At 40.8% G+C, this 15,405-nt stretch overlaps 1 protein-coding gene across 1 annotated transcript in view; it reads left to right on the top strand.

The window, feature by feature from the left end:
- ankrd13b (ankyrin repeat domain 13B) overlaps positions 1–14,938 on the top strand; it is a 36,927-nt gene extending 21,989 nt beyond the window's left edge. The window contains exons 8-15 of the mRNA XM_063907962.1: positions 168–249; positions 3,544–3,608; positions 5,445–5,581; positions 6,256–6,413; positions 7,607–7,795; positions 8,350–8,513; positions 11,206–11,282; positions 12,472–14,938. Coding sequence (XP_063764032.1) covers positions 168–249; positions 3,544–3,608; positions 5,445–5,581; positions 6,256–6,413; positions 7,607–7,795; positions 8,350–8,513; positions 11,206–11,282; positions 12,472–12,673 — 1,074 coding nt within the window. The 3' untranslated portion in view covers positions 12,674–14,938. The remainder of the gene's footprint in view (positions 1–167; positions 250–3,543; positions 3,609–5,444; positions 5,582–6,255; positions 6,414–7,606; positions 7,796–8,349; positions 8,514–11,205; positions 11,283–12,471) is intronic.
- Positions 14,939–15,405: the final 467 nt, after the last annotated feature.

The following is a 15,405-nucleotide window of genomic DNA, read 5'->3' as shown; positions in this document are numbered from 1 at the left end:
TCATTATTACAAATATTATTATTATAATAATTATAATGATGATTATTATTATTGTTATAATTATCATCATTATTCTTATTATTTGTATTCCTATTATTTTACATTTTCCATACAGTAGTGTGGTCCTTAACAACAGAGCACTTGTAAATTGTCTCTTCCTCCTTCAGGTGTACGCAGCATCCAATGTGGAGCTTATCACCAGGACCAGAACTGACCATCTGTCAGACCAGAACAAGAACAAGACAAAAGGTAAGTCGCCGTACTGCAGCGCCTTAGACACTGCCATCCATTTTTCCATGAGGGGGTTTATCATGTGCAGGTGCATTACAGCTGCAGCAGCTGAATTTCTCCATTATCCCCTCTGTGCCCTGTGCGATAAAAGTCACTGATGAGTAATCCCTCTCACCTGAGCTCAATGAGATCACCCCGAGGCTCCGGCTAACAGCCTGTAACGTTTGCTCTGTGGCTCCGTCTTGTTTTCTGGTTCACATCATAAATCAAACAGGGTTAGCAGCCTTCCCTCCCGGACTGTCGCTGTCGGCAAGTATCAACCATCAAATGTTCCTCCGAGGGCTCGAGTCTCCTGGGTCACCATCGCCATCTGCACTCTGCTAATACGCAGGATGGAAAAGATTTTGGAGACGGTACAGGGACTCCAGAATGAGTCACTCACTCCATTGGCCCTTCTCTTGTACAGCATTCTGTCAAAACTGTCGAATACGTTGAGTCTGATATATATCCTAAGAGGGACACATACTGGATCTTGAGTCAAGCTGCAGCTGTAGACAGATCCAAAATATGAACACCACCAACCACAGCACAACAGCGCTGTCATCACTTGTAACAGATGGACCTTTGCTTTGCTTTCAGCACTCAGTCAGTTTCTGGTTAGTGAGGACAACCGCACATCAGTTCTCTCTGAAAGTACAAGCCACACACTAACAAGCTTTTCTTTGCTGCTCATATCTCTCTCATATCTCAATGAGCAGCAGCTGCTAGTATTCCCATGTCGCTCTAAAACAAAGGGTTCCTTTAAAGTATGTGCCTGAAATGGTTTGCTCTCCATCAACCATTATGGGATCCTAGACAAACACATTGGTTTCTGAAAGTAACAGCTGTTTAGGTTAGGTTTCACAGGAGGGATACTTGTACTTGAAGTAGGGAGGGGCTCAGTCAAAGTCATTTCAGCAACCAATCAGAACGCATTACATATGAATCCAAAATGTGGTGACGGTTGGTTGTCACTGTCGGTCCGATTGCTCCCACACAGTCCTCATGAACAGATTAGCTGAGTTTTTTAAAGCTAGATTCTAGATGAAATATCTTTAAAATGATATTATTCATATGTTTAGTTAAGGAGCAAGAGCAGGTTGTTTGAATATAAACAACTGGGTATGTTGTTTCAATAAGTTGGAGCTTGAACTGATATTCAAAGATTCTGGATTTTTTTAATGAGGGGGAAATAGGAGATGTCAATCAAACAAGGTCATTTGGAAAAAGAAATATCAGACACAAGTTATTATGTATGGGTCTTAATATGTCTGGAGTGATACTTTAAAATCCAAAGTAGGCAGCTTGATCCTCCCCCACATTTTTTTCTAATTCCAAGATCAGTTTTCTCTTACTGCTTCAGTCAAAAATCCCTAAAGGCAGAGTGGGATCTGGCCAATTTAAACCCACAGGAGCCAAAGGGGCCTGCTGTTCTTTCAAGACTCCACTTAAAGTACAGCGATATTATAACTTTTACTGAACTAATGGATTGTAATTCTTAATTTACCATTAGCCACCATAAATTATAGGTCACACAGCTATACAATACTGTACCTGCGTGCATTAACCTGAGCGAGGCTGTGCTTCAGTGCTCATTAACTTTTTATAATAGTCGTTTGCAGTTGATCAAAATTGTTTTATGCATTTAAAGTCTATACTAACCATATACTTGTAACATGATTTACACTATAGGAAGATGACTCCGAAAAGGCAGCTATACTTATACATAGTGTTTATACACTGCCCGGCCAAAAGAAAGGTCACAAGCCTGTGGGGGGCAGTGCTATGATCTGGGGTTGCTGCAGTTGGTCTGGTCAAGGTTCAGCAACGTTATGTGCCCAAATAATGAGGTCAGCTGACTACCTGAATATACTGAATGACCAGGTTATTCCATCAATGGATTTTTTCTTCCCTGATGGCTCGGGCATGTTCCAAGATGACAATGCCAGGATCCATCGGGCTCAAATTGTGAAAGAGTGGTTCAGGGAGCATGAGACATCATTTTCACACATGGATTGGCCACCACAGAGTCCAGACCTGAACCCCATTGAGAATCTTCGGGATGTGCTGGAGAAATACAAGATCTTTGCGAAAAATGAATGCAAGACAGAAATAAATGTTGAGACATTGCAGAAGCTTGTGGAAACGATGCCACAGCGAATGCGTGCCGTAATCAAAGCTAAAGGCGGTCCAACGAATATTAGTGTGTGACTGTTTTTTTGGCCAGGCAGTGTATGTTTAACCCTTGTGCCCTCCTCAAATATACATTCAATCATTTTCAGGATTTTAACCCTTCATTTGCAGTTTAAGTATTTGAATTATTTATTACAAAAAAACACAAAACATTAATTATTTACCCTAAAATTAATAGTGGTTGTAGGGGGCTTTGGTGGTTATGAGAGTCTTGGATATGTCAAAGATAAGGAACAAAATTGATTTGATTGCATGAGTATTTGTTTGTGTGTCAGATACTCCCTCTGGACACCTTGGTGCCCAAAAATGCCTCACTGACTTTCATTAAAATCACATTTTTTATTTCACTGCCATTACAGTATCAAACCATGCCTTTTGTATAGTCAGCATTTGTTTTTGAAGAAAAGTAGTGATGTTTGATTTATTTTATTTTTTTACTGTATTCCACCTGATTGAACTATTTTCCCGTTGTAGTCCAATGCATGAAATCCTTGTATTTTTGCCAGTTATATTGTGGAGCCGTGTGACTACCAGGAGGGGCCCAAGAGTGATGTGTTTATTTGTGTATGTAAACAGACAGAGTTAAAGACATTGGATTTAAAAAATGTTACTCAAAAGAAAAGTACTTGCAAAAAAAAGTTGAGAATAATATACAAAAATGCCATACGGCTAAATGGTGACTTCCAGATGATTCATCTTTCATGAAAGTGATAAACTGCAAGTATAAGACGCAGTGATGTTTGGGATATTATTTTAGAAGGACTCTCCTTTTATTTATCTGCTTAAGAGCTTAATTCACTTCAGTTACTGTTCAATACTGTGTGGTTCTCTTCCTGGCTCAAAGTTGATGAAAGACTGCAACAGAAAATGCAATAAGTTATCTTGAGCAAAACATTGCAGAGCAAAAGGCACCACAGAACCCACCATGGAGATTTACGAGTGCATGCTTCATCATCCCTTAATAAACAAGCACCAGCATAAGCCAGCTTTGGGTTCTCTGCAGTGACAGTTCATAATGCTCAGACTAACAGGACATTTTAACCTCAGTGTAACTCATCACTGCTGTGTGTCTCTGAGCAGGTGGGAAGACTCCTCTGCAGAACTTCCTGGGGATAGCTGAGCAACACATGGGGCCCAACAACGGGGTAAGTGAACACTTTGTTCACATTAAATTCCAATTTTGATGATTTCCAGCATCCTTGTGTGTTCAATTGGTTGAGAAAATGTCATCAAACTTTTAGTAATAAACAAAAAACACAGCGGCTGAGATAAATGCAGTGATTAATGAGTGTTGTTCCGTCACAACCATAATATGAATCCTGGTCCTCTGTGTCGACAGGAGAGCGTGCCAGCAGAGCAAAACAATATGTCAGCCTCTCATAAATTGATTATGTTTTTTTTTTATACTGGAGAGCTTCTATGACTCATACCTTCTCTTTCTGTTTTATGTTTTTTTTACTTGTTCCCCCTCACTGTCATCTCTGCTCTTTTCAACTTCATGCCTCTTTATCCTCTCTGCACAACACCGAGACACACTGAAGTGTTTGCACGACAAAGCTTTTGATGTAAAATAAAAATGTTACTAGAGATCTCTTCAATGGCTTCAAAGCAGGCAATGCCAAATCATGTCAAAGGCTCGAAGTGTGTGTGTGTGTGTGTATCTACTTTGATGACACAATTAAAGACTTGCAATATGAAAACTACACTCTGTTTCGGCTGGTGATAAACTTTATTGATATAGCAGATTCTTAACAATGATACAAAGAGTTTTACAGAAGGAAATAAAACCAGTGAGAACAAGGCCAAAGGACATGAGCACAGTGGAAGTAGATAATAAAATGTATGAAGATGAAAATAAATAAGCATAGAAACAGTCTTGATAAAAACATTGATCTAACTTTTACAATGAGAAAAGTTTAAGGTAAGAGACTTGGTGTGTAGAGTTCAGTAGGCAGAGGGTTACATAATGAAGAGGATTTAAATAATAATAAAAATAACACAAACCATGTCCTGAGGAACTACAATTGCTTCATCTGAGAATCTGTGTGCGGTCTGCAGATCCAACTGAAAGAAAAACGCGATAATATGGAAATAATTTCTCCCCTGTTCTCCGAGTCGTGTGCATCCTCTGCCTCCTTCAGTAATGGTGGCCATCCTTTGACAAGTTAACCAAAGTCATACTTAACAGTCAACACTGAGCTACTAATTAGAGCAGTGAAGCAACAGACGCATATTATAATGATGTAAAATACTGGAATGAGAAAACTGCTTTGTCATGTGCTCAAGTCCTTTTCTCTTGAGCAGACTTTTCTTTTTCACCGGGCTGCTGCAAATGTCAGTAGGTAAGAGGAAAGCCTTGAAATCCCAGTGGTGGTTGGGTTTGTGATTCCACCACAAAAGAAAAAAGCAAATAGAGTTAGTTTGAAAAGCCAGAAATCTCTGCGCTTTATAAAGTCATCCGTTAGAGAAAGATGTATTCCAACACGATGCATCACAGAGGGCCAGCAGCCAAACCCTTTTAAACCGTGCAATTCAAAATGAACATCTTATTAATATTAATAAACCACTGTAGTTATACGCCTTTCTCTATATATTTTTACTTTAACTTCTTATGTTAATATAGATAGTGTTATTCTATTTGTAGGATATTTCAATTTGAACTTTTTATGTTTGTTTAATTCTTTTTTATTTATTTAATGAAATGTTTAATTTATTTTTTGATTGAAAATTCTTACTTTTTGCATTTTTATGTAAAAAAATTATATATATTTTTTTGTTTCGTCTTTTATTTATTCTTTTATAAAATGGAGCAACTGTCACAAAACCTAAATTCCTCTGGGACAAAGAAAATATCTTATTACTGGTATTCATTATTCACAACAATAATACTTTTTATGGCTTATTGAAATCGTTACTATATTTACAATGACAACTTTTGGTTACATCAGGACTTTTAAAAATGTATCATCGACTTCCTGCAGGCTCTGGTGACGCAGATGTCGAGTCCCGCAAAGACCAACCCCGAAGCGCTGACGGCCGAGGAGTACTTCAACCCTAACTCGTCTCTGACTCAGAGGGACATCGGCCACCAGTGCCAGCTCACCACAAAGACCCAAAGGTGACACAGACAGACAGGAACACAGACAGGCAGCCGTGCTTACAAGGGGAGTCACCCCCTCTCCTCTCAAGGCCAAGTGCCAGAGCTGACAAACTGATGGACAGAGAGTAGACAGCCTCTCAAACACAAACAGACAGCTTTTAAATTAGCCGTCCATGACAGCTGACCACTGAGATCCTGATGGGAAATAAACACACATATTTAATTAGCTCAAGACACATGATCTTTCCTTGTTAAAAAATGTTCTCATCCATCTGCCAGACTGCTGTCCACTCCTCTGCCCTGTGTTCCTCTAATGGCCCGACTATTTTCATTGTCAGTTCCATTGTTGTTTGACATTTAATAAAAAGTGACAGGACATTATGAGGATGAAGTGTTGGAGGTTTCAGAGCTGCGTGTCAGTGCTGTGCTCATTATCAGAGAAGTTAAAATATAAGCATTGATTCGCCTCAACTTGAACATGACTCAGCAACTTGTCGCTGACGTAATCAATGTCTCTGTGTAACTCTGGCCAAAGAGCTAATCACTTAAATGAAGACTTACATTTCTTCAATTACACTAAAGACAGAATAGTATTTCATCAACAACTCTGGTCACTGGTCACCTCATCAGTATCCTTGTATGTGCGTGCATGTGTGTTTGTGTGTGTGCGTGTGTGTGTGTTTTGTTTCCAGGTTTAAAGCCAAGTTGTGGCTGTGTGAGTCCCATCCTCTGTCCCTGGCGGAACAAGTGGTGCCTATCATCGATCTCATGGCCATCTCCAACGCACTGTTTGCTAAGCTGCGTGACTTTATCACTCTGCGTTTGCCGCCTGGCTTCCCCGTCAAGATCGGTGAGTGCCGGCCGGGAGAGTGAAATGGATGGAAGATGGAAGGACGGACGGAGGGAGGGAGGGAGGGTAAAATGATGGCTAGTCAAGTGGAAGGGATGATAGGAAATTAAAACAGATCTAAGAGTGACGGAAAGAAATGAAGACAGAGGGATAAAGTGAGCCAGATGGACAGAAAAGTTAACAATTTTAGTACTTTTACTTTTAATAATAATCATAATTGTACATTTTATTTAGCAAGCACTTCAGGTGTGTGTCCAGCAGTGGCTCAGTCAGTAGGGGCTTGGACTGGGAATCATAGGGTTACCGTTTCAAGTCCCCAAACAGACTTGAAATATGGAAAGTGGACTGCTACTTGGAGAGGTCTCAGTTCACCTCCTAGGTCCTGCTGTGGTGCCCTTGAGCAACACCTCCAATCCCCCCTCCCCATTTGCTCCCGGGAGCTGCCCACTGACCACTGCTCCTAGGATGGGCTAAATGCAGAGGACAAATTTCGCTGTGTGTGCTCTGCTGTGTAAAATAATAAAGAGGGTTTCATCCTCCGATTCTAAGGTGCTCAAAGATGCTTTACAGAGATTAGATAAAAAGTATTTGAGCAATAAAACCACATTTATCACAAGGACATCAATCACACATTAAAAACTAGTCTCAAAAGGTGAGTTTTGGTCAGTGTTTTGAAGGTGAGGTCAGTACAGTCTCTGATTTGATGTGAGAGTGAGTTCCAGAGGGGTGGGGGCAGAAATGGAGAATGCTCTGGTGGTGGAGCAGGTCAGTGAGGTAGGAGGCGTCCTGGTGGTTGAGGGGGCTCAAGTCTTAAGTATATCATATGTTTCATTGTAATGGAGCCTGAGATTTTAATTGACAATTAAGTTATTTTGCAAATGTCAAAAAAGCCTTGTAATCCTTTGTACTAAAAATAAGAGAGATAATATCATGGCATGAATGGTTGTTTGGACGATGAGACTGATGCAAAGATGCAAACAGAAAGTAATAACATTAAAAAAGAAGCGGTCCTAAGCCGCAGCCCAGCTTTGAATCTGACCTTCTACCTTTAACAGCATTGTGTCCGCTCTTTCTCTCCTCCTGTCTATTTTCAGCTGTACTAACAAAGGCAAGAAAGCCCCAAAAGTATCCTTAAAAGAAGGTAACATTAAAATGTCATCATCTCCTGTTCTACTCGTCTCCTCTCCCTGCAGAAATCCCTCTCTACCACATCCTGAACGCCAGGATCACCTTCAGTAACCTGAACGGCTGCGAGGAGGGGACGGGCGTTCGCACGGACAACGAAGTGGGGGTGGAGAGCGACGGACAGAGGGACCCCACGAGGACAGACACCCCGTCTCCAGGCAGCGACTCCTCCAGCGTCTCCAGTTCCAGCTCCACCAGTAAGACCACGCTCCCATTCACTCAGTGGTGTTTTACTGTTTCCTTACACATTCTCAGCTGATAGCCTGACATACGAGGGTCCGCTCAACTTTATATTCTGCAGATTTAGTTTCATGAATCTCACGACATCATTTACTGCATAACCTGTGCCATACTTTAGTCCACAAACTGTCCTAACAGATATTAAGTTATGTTCCTTGTGTTTGAGATTGTGGCTGAGTCATCATTCACCTCATCACTTAATTTAGAATCCCAATAGCGACGTTAAATCTGCAGCCATGCGAAGGAAAGAGATAATTTACTGTGTGACAGCAAAGCTCTCTGGGAAACCTTGATGTTATCTAACTTGAGTTATAGTCCTGTGAAAATACAGGCAGTTGAGGAGTAGTAATATATTGGCAAGAGTGAAAGGAAAATGACTTGATACACGTTTATAAACTCTTCCTTCCACTCAGAAAATACCTGTTTCCTTCCCCTTTAGTGTAATGTCCTTTTCTGTTAGGTAACACACCTTTCCATCTCTTGCCCTTTGTCTTCCCCCTGTGTGCTGCAGTGTCGTGTCGAGCCGGAGAGATCCCCCCGTGTGTGTTCGAGCCCCCGCCTGGATACTCCATGCTAGGGGGCAAACAGAGAGACAGCATGAGGGATGAGGAGGAGGACCTGCTGCAGTTCGCCATACAGCAGAGTCTGCTGGAGGCCGGCTCTGAATTCGATCAGGTGAGCTGACTGAGAGGTAATCCTCTGTTTCTGACGATACAGAAACTCACCAGTCAGACATCCCATAACAAGACCTGCTTGTTAAGCCCTGCCCCTTGGTTACTGTAGCTACATCAAGCTGTCATTCTTACATGGCGCACAGGGTGGGAACTAAAGGGGAGCCAGGGCATCTCTTATATATGGACAAAATTCAAATTTTCCATGCACTTATATATTTTATATTTATGTCATCATGGATCGAGCATGGAGGTGAGTTATCTCATGTTTAACAAAGATAGTAATATAATTTTGCCTTCAAAGCAGGGCGACACATTTACTAAAACAACCCACCCCCTCTTACTTAAAGTACCTAAAATAAAAGCACTTGTCATGTGTAATAGCCCATGTAAGAATCATTTATATTGAATTGCTTTTTTATAATTATTGATGAATTATTTAGTCTACAGCTAGTAAAGGTGAGGGTCATTTAGTTTTGTATATACTGCTTCAAAAGGATATGTTAATGTATATTTAATAATTCATTTATATTTGGTATTATCTGATTAATCTATTTGTATCCCTAAATGTTTTATCTGTAAGTAACTCAAGCTGTCAGATAAATAAAGTTGAATAAAAAGTACAACATTTGCTTCCAAATTGTAGTGGAGTATTAATATAAACGTTATACTACTCCTCCACTAGTTTGGTGAGTGAAGTCTACAGTATAATGACTTTTATTCACATTTTTTGATATTTTCTTGTCATTTCATGAAGTAAATATTGGTGCTCCTGCTAGAGAGGATGTATGTGGCGCAGCTGTGTGAACGAGACTTGTTGAATTGTGTTGCTTGCTTTAGTAATGGCATTCATTCTCGCTACATTATATACCTTTCTGCGAAGCAACGCCCTGTTATACTGCGTTTCTGTGAAATATTAATAGGTTCTATAGCCGTGACGTCCTAATGATGGTATTAAGAGATGGATTCATTCAGGTAGGATACTTCTGAAGGCGTAGGTGTGAAATGCACCGCCCGCTGCTGGTATAAAGTAGCAGTATCTCTAAACTGTAAAAAGACAAAAACCACAAACATGTTCTCAGTGGCACATAATACAATTTAAAATGATAATAGATGCAGATGTACTGCCAATGGAAATCTTAATAATGTTTGACCAACGGACCTGCCAATGCCTTGCTATGGCTGCTATGTCATTATTGGACAATAGCTTTTCTTAGCATTCGTTCTTTAACTTATCTGCGATTGTTTTGAACATTTAGGTTCTTGCACCTGTAGAAACAATGACATTTCCCACTGTGAAATACCCAGTAAAAGTTAGAGCAGTAAATTCACCAATAAGTCAAGTCAGATGAATACAAACGCTGCATTGGAAAAAAGGCGGCCACCTTTTTTGAAAACATTCAATACTTAACTAAAGTCAATATGAAGAATACATGCCTGCTGTATTAAACTCTGCCTCAGGATAGGTGTTTGTATCCCAGAGATCCTGCTGCTGGTAGTCCTTGGCCTTATTCCAGAGGAAGACAGATAAGTATAAATAGTCTCGGTGAGACGGGTCACAGAACATCCTCAGTGTTTTCTCCGCCTGCATACAGGGATTGAATGTAGAGGAGGCAGAAGCAAAGTTGCAGCTGAGGATTCGTGCTGTAGTTTGTACAAAATTCCCCTTCCAGTGTTTCAAACTGTGATGAAAAGCATTTTAATTACAGATCTAATATGGAAGCAGGGAAAGGTGTTAAATGCTGCTAACATTGCACGTCAATAACATACTATCCCCTTAAACACACCATACATTATAATTGTCCAATGTTTGATCACAGTTTCCTTTATTTATACTACAGTAAAAAACAAATGTAAGCCTGTGAGATCTGTTTCTGTAATAGTTGTGTTGCCCAGATCATGGACAGTGTGCTTTTTCAACTCAGATGTTGTAGGTGCAGCATAAATAAACGAGAGGTAGCCTTTATCTACAATGTATGTTTATTTACGGTTGGATTTTTAGGGAGCTTGCAATATGCATGGAACAATGCATAGTAAAAGAGGAATTTTGAGAATATAGAGCATTTTCTTGAAGTAAAAGTGAACGTGGAAACGTCTTGGGTGTCAGAGTTCCTAGCATCACTTGAATGCACCAATATACAGTATGTGTCCTATTTGCAAGAATCAATGAATATTCATATAATATTATTGTTTACTGTAATATGACCTTGGAAAACTTCTAGTTTCTCTGATTTCATAGTGAATTCAACCTGGAAGTAAGATTAAATAGTGTGTAATATTAGAACAGGATGTGCAATTTGTTTTGAAATCATGCAAAAGCACCTTTAATTGATTGTTGTTGTATTGTTCAATACTCTTAGTACTGAAAAGTACAACAACAATCAAAGTCCTACATTGTTAAAATACAATATACTATATTGTATATTAACAGTAGGGGTTTAACAGGTGCGTATCAATATTAAAAGCTGTATTAGTGGTTCTTAAGAGCCAGGGGAAGAATGGATTAAAACTTGTTTACATTCAGTTGGTTCATAATTCATAATCAGCTGGCAGTCTCTGTGCTGTGTCTGAGAGCTTCTTCAGCAACAGAAGGGAGGATGCTTTTGTTTGAGATAAACCCATTCTCTTTATCTGTCCACTATCCACTTCCTGTGCTCGCTCTCTGACTTCCTGTGCGGCCTCCTCTTTGTGTCTAGGTGACCATCTGGGAGGCGCTGACCAATAGCAAGCCAGGAACACACACGCTGTCCTGCGACCCGAGTCGTCTGGAGAGGTCAGTCTCCGTTTCTCGTATTCGACATACTATATCATGATTCTTTTTTGTTGATATTTTCACATGATATACTTCCTTGACATGATATTGTGTCATATGATGAAGTATATATCTTTTAATCCTCTACACTTTTTGCTGTTAATCCTTCACTAATATTGACTTCCTCTCACTTCTGTCTTATTGTTATTTTTCAGTGTTTTGCTTTCTTCCATTGTATATTTTCCCTTCATCCCTGACTCACGTCCTGTATTCCTGTGCTGTCCTCCCGTACTCTATTCTATTATCCATCCTGCTATTCTCCTCTCATCTCCTGTCTGCTGGGCACTAGTGTGTGTGTGTGTGTGTGTGTGTGTGTGTGTGTGTGTGTGTGTGTGTGTGTGTGTGTGTGTGTGTGTGTGTGTGTGTGTGTGTGTGTGTGTGTGTGTCTGTGTGTGTGTGTGTGTGTGTGGAGAGGAGGGGGTTGTAGAAAAAGGATGGGACAGTTTCCTGCTTTCACAGTCGGCAGTATGTCTGTTGACTTTACCGTGTTATCTTAACCAGGCGCAGCGCTGGTATTGTTTTCACTTTGTGAGTCTGTTTCAGGGCGAAATGTAGTTTTGGAGACACCTACTGTAGCGGGAAATACCACAGAGGCATTTTTTAGATATCTGTCATTTGTCTGTTTGTCAGTCTGTCTGCAAAAAGTCATAACAAGGTAAAAGTATAGATATCATATAAACGTCTTTAAAAAAATCTATAGTTTCATTGGTCCTGAAAAAATAATGGTATAGTATGGTATACATATGTCAGTAAATAGGTCATGTTATAGTATGTTTTAAAGAAGTCACAGTATAGTATGCCAAATCATAGTTTGTGTATGTCATGAACAATGAATGTATAGGGTGCCATAAAAAACAGCATAGAAAGTCACAAAAAGTTTTATAAAAAAGTACAATATAATTCTGTAAAAAGGTCACGGCACAGTATGCCATCAACAAGTCTTACTATAGTATGTCATAAGTAAAAAAGTTTTGTATGTCAATGACGTATGATGTATGACACTTGTGTAATCCAGGAAGTGAGATTCTATCAGTCCGAGCCGCTTCTTCAACCTGTAATTAAAGGTTTTTTTAAAATAACTTTTTCAATTCAAACTATTTTGCACTCAATACCAGTTACCACTTTAACCCGTGTTTTTCCCTCACACCAGGACCCCCCAGCACAAGCCCCGCCCGCCCTCCAACCTCTGCTCCACCCCCTCCAAGAAGCAGCCGTCCACCTGCAGCTATGACGAGCAGCTGCGCATCGCCATGGAGATCTCAGCTCGGGAGCAGGAAGAGGCGGAGAACCGGCGGCGGCAGGAAGAGGCGGAGCTTCAGCACATCATCGAGCTGTCACTCATGGAGAAATGAGAGCTGAGAGGGCCCCAGCAGGGGTCTGAGTGGAAGGGGTCTGGACCAAGGACTCATGGGAGAGAAGGGCAGTGCAGGCTACTTTAAAAGGAAAATAATCCACCTTTTATGGCGATTGAAGCAATAAATTCCTCAGTGTATGCCATATTGACAGAGAAAGTTGACTTCTGCATGTGGAGCCGTGCTGGCAGTCCCTAAATGTACCAGGATGCATTGCTCCTGATTGTGCAGGGTCATTGCCAACCATATTTTCTTGCACTGCTCATGCAGCCTCTCAGTTGTTCTCAGTCGTTTATTCTGGCTCAAATAGCGACGGCTGAACATCCAAATCAATACTGTAAATGTATCTTCATCCATTTGATCATTTTGGGATGCCATGTTTGCTGTCAGTAACGTAACTTGTTTGCAATTCTGGCAAAGACAACAAGATGTTTTATTTTCGATTGGCATTTAAAACCACCCCATGTCTACCCAGAGAACTACAAGCTGAAATAGCCTTCCTGTATTTCTTCCTTGAATTTAACTACTCCACTCCCACTTCAAATTATGCCAGTGGATGTAGAACAAATACAGATTTATCAGCCGTAAACTCCGATTTCTCTCTCAATATAGCACGCACTAACTGCTTCAATTGCCCACATTTACCATCAACACTGGTTTGGACGTTCCCATAAATGTGGCAAATGTAACGGGACGTAAACACCCAAATCTTCTCTGTGGTTTTTAGATCATGAAAGAGCCTCCTTTTTTTTATTCTCCCATTGCCTTAGACCAGACCTTTCCCATGATGCCTCGCGGTGAGGCAGCTGTCGGGCCTCAGACAGCCAGAGAGGGACTTCAGTTTCCTCTTTCTGGTGCCACACGGTACTTTTTTGTGACCAGTGCCAGTTTACAAACCAACAACGCATCCAATACAACAAGTGCAGTGGAATGCCTTCTTGGATACCTGTGTGTGTGTGTGTGTGTGTGTGTGTGTGTGTGTGTGTGTGTGTGTGTGTGTGTGTGTGTGTGTGTGTGTGTGTGTGTGTGTGTGTGTGTGTGTGTGTGTGTGTGTGTGTGTGTGTGTGTGTGTGTGTGTGTGTGTGTGTGTGTGTGTTTCCAAACCAGCTCTCCGCACAGGGGTCAACAGATCACCTTCAATACTGAAAATGTAAAGCCGGCTCTCTGCTCCGGCACTAACACGCACTATAGTGTGGGAGCACTAAGACCTTATTGGTCGGGTTGAGTGTTGACAAACCATTTGACTTCCTTAAAAAATGGACTGGTACGTTTCCTTTTATTATTTTTTTCACAAAATCCAGATGTACTGTATTTAGCTTGTTGGCGGATCACATATACGACTGTTACTGGATGTAGATGAAGAGTTTGAGCACAAGCTATAACTCTAGTTTTAGCCTGACGTTAGACAGCAGGAGCACAGATGTGAGAACACTTTGTGTACTAACTATGATGTATGTGACTGTGAACGAGTTGTGGCCGGCCTGTGTGTGTAACGCAAACAATAAAGGGACCTGATAGCGGTTTTCAATCGATCGGTGGAATAGTTACAGAAAGCGTTTTTTTTCTGTATCTTGCATCCCCTCACCTTACATGAGCGGATCTTTTCTGTATTTCTGTGTAGTCACGGTCGATGTTTGTACAATATTCCAGCATGGTCTATACCTATGTGAGGTTCATTTTGTCTAGCCTGGAGACCTGCAATCAAGCTTTAGGAGGGGGAATGTGCCCAAAAATAATCAAGTTTTAATCAAGTCTTTTCGCAGCAATTTTAGGTTTTATCGCCCCCGAATAGAAATGTAGTTCCATAAACACAACCTGCTTAAGCCAAAAAAACAAATGTCAAATAGCACCACGAGCAAACGTGAACCTTTCCGTTCCTGGATTTGGAAAGATTGTTCCACATTGCTCTCATAATTGTAAGTAACTTCATGTTGCAGGGTTCAAGGCTAGCCCAACACTGATGAACGTGTTTTGTTGCAAGGGACGAGGACGGACAGGGACGGCTTGTTTATTCCTTTTCCTTTTGGATCATCTTTTGAAAGAAATGTAACACTCCAATATCAGCACAAACTGAGGACAACCACCTCTGCATCCTCTCAACAATTCCCATTCAGCTTGCCTGGTTGATAAAACAAAACAAAAAATGTTAATTTTTTTACTTTTTAAAAAATGTTGCAGAAAAAAAAAAGATGCAGAAATGTTTTCATGGTGTGTTCTGGGAAGTGAGTTCAGATACTGATTCAAATAAAGAAACATCTTTTGGAACAGCATCGCATGAGTGGGTTATTTTTTAATCTATTTTTAAATGACAGCTTCAAATCCCCTGACCCCCACGCGGAGACTTAGCTGCAGCTTTTCACTGTAAGTTAGTCTTACGGTCCCTTTGAGTGAAGGACGGCGACAAAGGCAATTAATTTCTCACGAGATAGGGAGAGCTGCGGCACCGGAGAGAGCTGATCTGTTTTTAGCAGTTTCCACCTCCATCATCCTCCCTGTGACATGGATTCCCAGCACTCAATCGCAAAGGGAGGGTTTTGCTTGTAGTTATTTCAGGCTCGACACAGAGGAAAAGGACTTACAGACTCTAAACCCCTCTAAGAAACACCGCCCCAGGCTGCTATGGGGGGTGGGATGAAGGGAATGGATAAGAAAATGAAGTTATATTTTTAAATGAATCAGCAGTATTCAGCTGCAACTTCTCCTCCGCCCTGACTCAGCTCCACATTATGAAT

Source organism: Eleginops maclovinus, chromosome 18 (genome assembly GCF_036324505.1).
Source record: "Eleginops maclovinus isolate JMC-PN-2008 ecotype Puerto Natales chromosome 18, JC_Emac_rtc_rv5, whole genome shotgun sequence".
NCBI lineage: Eukaryota > Metazoa > Chordata > Actinopteri > Perciformes > Eleginopidae > Eleginops > Eleginops maclovinus.
Note: the sequence above shows the minus strand (reverse complement) of the source record. Positions and strands in the feature narration are given on the sequence as shown.